This window comes from Euprymna scolopes, chromosome 4 (genome assembly GCF_053919585.1).
Source record: "Euprymna scolopes isolate OS-2025 chromosome 4, ASM5391958v1, whole genome shotgun sequence".
NCBI classification, from domain to species: Eukaryota; Metazoa; Mollusca; class Cephalopoda; order Sepiida; family Sepiolidae; genus Euprymna; species Euprymna scolopes.
In genome coordinates this window covers 106,419,640-106,424,639 of record NC_136485.1, presented here as the reverse complement: position 1 = coordinate 106,424,639, position 5,000 = coordinate 106,419,640, and the positions used below count along the sequence as shown (strand labels likewise).

Genomic DNA, 5,000 nt, shown 5'->3' with positions numbered 1-5,000 from the left:
ATGTTTGCGGAAAGATGAAAAATGTTGCGTTGGCATGCTAATGTGACGACATATTTACGACGAGCAATTTTGTCACGTTTCCAGTTCAACCGGTGTTTATCGCTGAAGATTCATAGATTAATACGTGTGTGTGGGTGTGTGTAATATAGTCTGTATGCATTCTCTTTCATTTATATACCTTGGCAATTCATGTTTGTTTTGATTGTGCACTCTTTTGTTTAATTTGCTTTCATATTGTATCAAAAATAATCATTTAAAACTCATTCATGGAAATACATAAGATAATTATTGAATTTGTTTAGATTATTTTTGAAATAATAAAATGCAGAAAAATTTTACGACGATTTAGCAAATAAAAGTTTGACTTAAGAATTTTGTCTATATTTTTCAGCCTTAACAGTGAAATACATCACGAAACGATTTATAATGGAGTATGATCCAGATATAGGTAAGTGGAATTCGTGGTCCATATTTTTTCGCTTGTCCAATGAAGAGACCACTAGTGAATATATTGGCATTCACAAATAAGTAGTCCAACGCGAATGTCAAATGTATTTTGATCCAAAGTGTTATTCAATTAATATTTATTAATAAATAATTGGTATAAATATGGTAGATGTTTATGAGGCTAACTTATGTAAAATACAGTTTATTTTTTACTGTGTTGATAGATACATGCGCGCGCAAGTGCCAATATAATGGATACCCCTTCCCTTACAAAAGTACCATACACTGAATCGATAGTATAGATATGACAAACGAGCATATACAAGATTGCCTCAAAGAAAGACGTAATAAATTGAATCGCATCATGACAACAGAATACATACTACATTATCTCTGCCCAAAGGAGGCGATAATGCAAGGACGATGGTATCAGAACAATAAAACAGATATTACACTACGCAACCAAAAAGAGATATAATGTCTAGGAGGGGTATTTCAGGCTTATTGAAGAATATTTGCTTTTTTATTTAATACTGCTATTCACATCTGTTGGATAGTGGAGTATCAAAACATTAAAAAAATCCTCAGTCCTTAATTGATTAAACAAAAACACATCGACTTTGTTCAAACTGAGAACGTAACCACGGCCACCGAGAGTAAGAAGAAGGCCTGTTAACTGAAAAATGTCTGCAGGCAATGTAGGTAAGATTTGTCAGACTGTCAGTACTATATGAGGGACATTTGAAAAAGAACAATATAACATTTTTTTAAAAAATAAAAAGGAACACAGTTCGATTAATACTTAAACTGAACTTTATTCAGTATAAAATATAAATATTATCTTTCTAAAATTAAGTAATTTTAAAGCAATATACAATTTAAAACTGATAAAACTGAATTATGAATTTACGGAACAAACAATTAAAGAAACATTAAACAAATATTTTTGGCCTTCGGAACAAGATCAGTGTAGTATCTGTTTTGATGCTACACTTTACCTTTTATGTCCTCAGTCGGTGGAGGAGAAATCTTTCATGACTGAGATTATTTTTGTTCCTATCCAGAGTGCCCCTTATTGGGAAGCTGGATTTTCCCCACACAAGATTATATGTTGAAATATTTAAACTATTACTTTAAATACAGAAATTATATTTAAAGTTTTCGTTTTCTGTTCTTTTAATGTCCATTTTTCCCCATGATTTTCATCAAAATGTGTAGCATATTAGTTGTCTCACGGGCAATTATCAGTGATCGCTCACTGGCAGTAACCTGTGGTGTTCCCTGGAGGCCAAGTGACAACAAGTTTCCCCAGATTTCCAGTGTTCTCCCCTTCTTGTGCATGTTATCGCAACAGTCATTGCCACTGATTTATCGTTGGCATCGGCCATTAGTGTTTCCTGGGGGTTGGGTGACAAAATGCCTCCCAAAAGTACCAGATTTGAACTGCAGACTTCCAGTGGAGATTTGGTCAATACTCTCTCACCTCGATCTTTCCATCCTCCCTGACTCTTCACAACTAGTTGGTGTGGTGTGGCGCCAGTCGATGTCATCTACACCAGTTTATTATTATTATTATTATTACTATAATAATTATTACTAATAATGGTGCTTGTGCAGTGTACGCACGTGTATTTTAAATATTATTTTCAAGTTAAATTACATTTTGGGTTTGTATCACCGTACACATAGATTCGAAAAAGTTGTCAAAAAACAAATATATAACAAATAAATGTTATCAAAGGCAGGATAAGTTACTTTTCTACCTAACTGGATATGTTTTAAGGGTTTTGTATTATTATACACATAGATTCGAAAAAGTGGTCAATAATCAAATATAGACCAAATAAATGTAAAGGCAAGATAAGTTACTCTTCTACCTATCTGGAAAGGTTTTTAGTGGTTTTACACACTTTAAAACGTGTAATCGCTTCGAAAATAATACAATGTTGATCGATATATTTTAAAAAGAAAAATGTCGGCATATTTGGTAGAGAAGTAACTTATCTTCCCTTTGATAACATTTATTTGTTATATATTTGTTTTTTGACAACTTTTTCGAATCTATGTGTATAGTAAAACAAACCCGTCATGTAAATTATTTACAGGTAAAATGTTATAAAAAACAAAAAATTAAAGTTTTAAATATATTTCACAGAAATAAATTACGCCCGGTGCTAAAATATTGATAATTCACCGATCGTTAAAAAAAAACTGACGTGAAAAAATGCTTACTTTAAAATATTTTAAATACTCAGTGAAAATGTTTTATTTATTATTAAAAGAACGGACTGAAAAATATATAAAAATTGTTTGTTCTGCAGTAAAAAAAATAAATAAATAAATAAAATGAAATATTCGACTATCTCCGATCAAAATAAATGTTCAAACACGAATTCACTTACGATATTTTTATTAGAATTATCCCAAATGTGCAATTATAATAATTATTATCCGAATGGAGAATTGTTCTTTCTCTTTAGAACATACATGGACAATCGGTAACACATATTGGTAGCCATATTTTTTATGCCTGTTAGCATGACCACGTGGTTGAATACCGGAAGCTGTCTATACCTACAACTTAATCAGGAAGTGACGTTACGCTGTCATATGCATCGGCCTTCTTTCTCGGTAGCCACGACGTAACCCAGACGACAGAATCTTTAAAAGTGCGTTCATCTTCATATCTTCCGATTATAACAAGATCATGTTTATATCGCCATAGCTTGTTTCTAGACTTTAATTGGCAGGTATAAAAACAAACTTCAACCATTGAGACAATTTCACAAGTATGACAAACTGACTTCGTGTGTGTCTGTATGTTTTCGTGTTTTTCTTCCAGTTCGTATTTTTTCGCGCTCTCTCTCTCTCTCTCTCTCTCTCTCTCTCTCTCTCTCTCTCTCTCTCTATCTCTCTCTCTCTCTTACTTTGTGTCTATACGTGTGTTTTTGTTATTTGTTTTTTTTCTACAGTACTGTTTTTTTCTTTGTTTTTTTTTGGGGGGGGCATGCGTGTGCCTTGTAACGTTGTAACGTTGTAACGTTGTATTCTTTTATTGCTTTTTTCTTTCTTTTCCTTTGACATTCAGATGTGTTTGCATGTGTATGGAAAATAGTGTTTGTGTTCTTTTATTTCTTTTCTTATTTTATTTCTTTCTAGTTAACATATATTATTTTTTTTTACAACTGTCACTCTCTTTTTTTTTCTTTTGCGGCATCTCATTCTTTACTTAATTACGTTTAATAATATATTTTCGTGTGCGTTTGTGCTCTTTCATTTTTTTACTTGAACAGTTTAATCTTTTTTCCAATATAATTTCCCTTAAAAAATTGGACCCTAATTATTTTTACGTTGTGTGTGTGGTAATCGTATGTTCGTTATGCTCCTCATGTGGAAGGCACCAAAACGGCTATATGTTGGACAAAAAAACATATATACGCTCGTTATATATATATATATATATATATATATATATATATATATATATATATATATATATATATATATATATATATATATATATATATATATATATATAACCGGTGTGTGTTTCTATAATGAGTCGCTTTTAACTTATGAGCGTTCTGGTATGTGATTCGTCAAGTGTATTCTCTATTGACTGTTGATGTGTGTATACACAAATTAACAGTTTATAGAAATCGTTGTCGGTTGGAACACCAGCAAAATCATACCTAAAATCTTCCTTCCATGCGTCCTGAAATTAAAGGTGCTTCTCTCCGAAAGTGAAAATGCTCAGACAGAAAGTATATTTTGATATAATCATTTGTTCCTATCTGTGTTCTTTTTTTCGGAGTTGGCACGCTTTGTATGAGATTTGTAAAAGATCGCTTCCTTTTGACTTCCATCAGCATTCTTCCATCAGCGTTGCGTACCGAACTGATCTCCCGCGAAACTACAATTCTGCATCTCAAAATCTATATTTTTAAGTCATCATTACACGTAGCCGAAATATCCTTGCTGAGTTTTTGTCACCTATATTTGCTTATATTATGGTTAGCTTAAATTCCGTCTGTCAAATTAACATCAAATTAATATTCCTGAGAACTAACTATTAAACGTAAATGTTTCAACTCAACATAACTTTTCACATCGATATTTTTTTTTATTTGTTATATTTTCACCCCAAACAAGGCAAATTGCCACTTTGGTGTAGGGGGCTACTATCAGGGGCAACAACTACTGGGGTACTATGTAGGGATTTGGGCAGCAAGATGTCGGTTCACGTTACACTTGAACTTCTGCACGTCAGTACTGTTGGAGAAGCAGCGACCTGGAATAGAATTCCAAAGTCTAGCGGTTTTGGGGAAGAAACTATTGGAGAAGAAAAATCTTTTATATCTAGGGATCTCTACAGTGTGGGGTGGGATTTAGCAGCCTGTCGGGTTTGTCGGGTGATTGCAGTTCGTAAGAGCATTCACCACTAAAATACTTGTAGAACAGGCAGAGGGATGCAACATTTTGTCGATGGGACAGAAGCTGAAGCTTAGATGCCAGATTTGTAAAAGATCGCTTCCTTTTGACTTCCATCAGCG

The 5,000-nt window shown here is 32.9% G+C and overlaps 1 protein-coding gene across 2 annotated transcripts in view; it reads left to right on the top strand.

The window, feature by feature from the left end:
• Nucleotides 1-5,000, top strand: part of LOC145269242 (ras-like protein family member 12) — a 357,352-nt gene that overhangs the window by 176,025 nt on the left and 176,327 nt on the right. The window contains exon 2 of one of the 2 annotated variants that reach the window (XM_080124867.1): nt 392-448. The exons of the other annotated variant lie outside the window; for it this stretch is intronic. Coding sequence (XP_079980993.1) covers nt 392-448 — 57 coding nt within the window. The remainder of the gene's footprint in view (nt 1-391; nt 449-5,000) is intronic. 2 annotated transcript variants of the gene reach the window in all.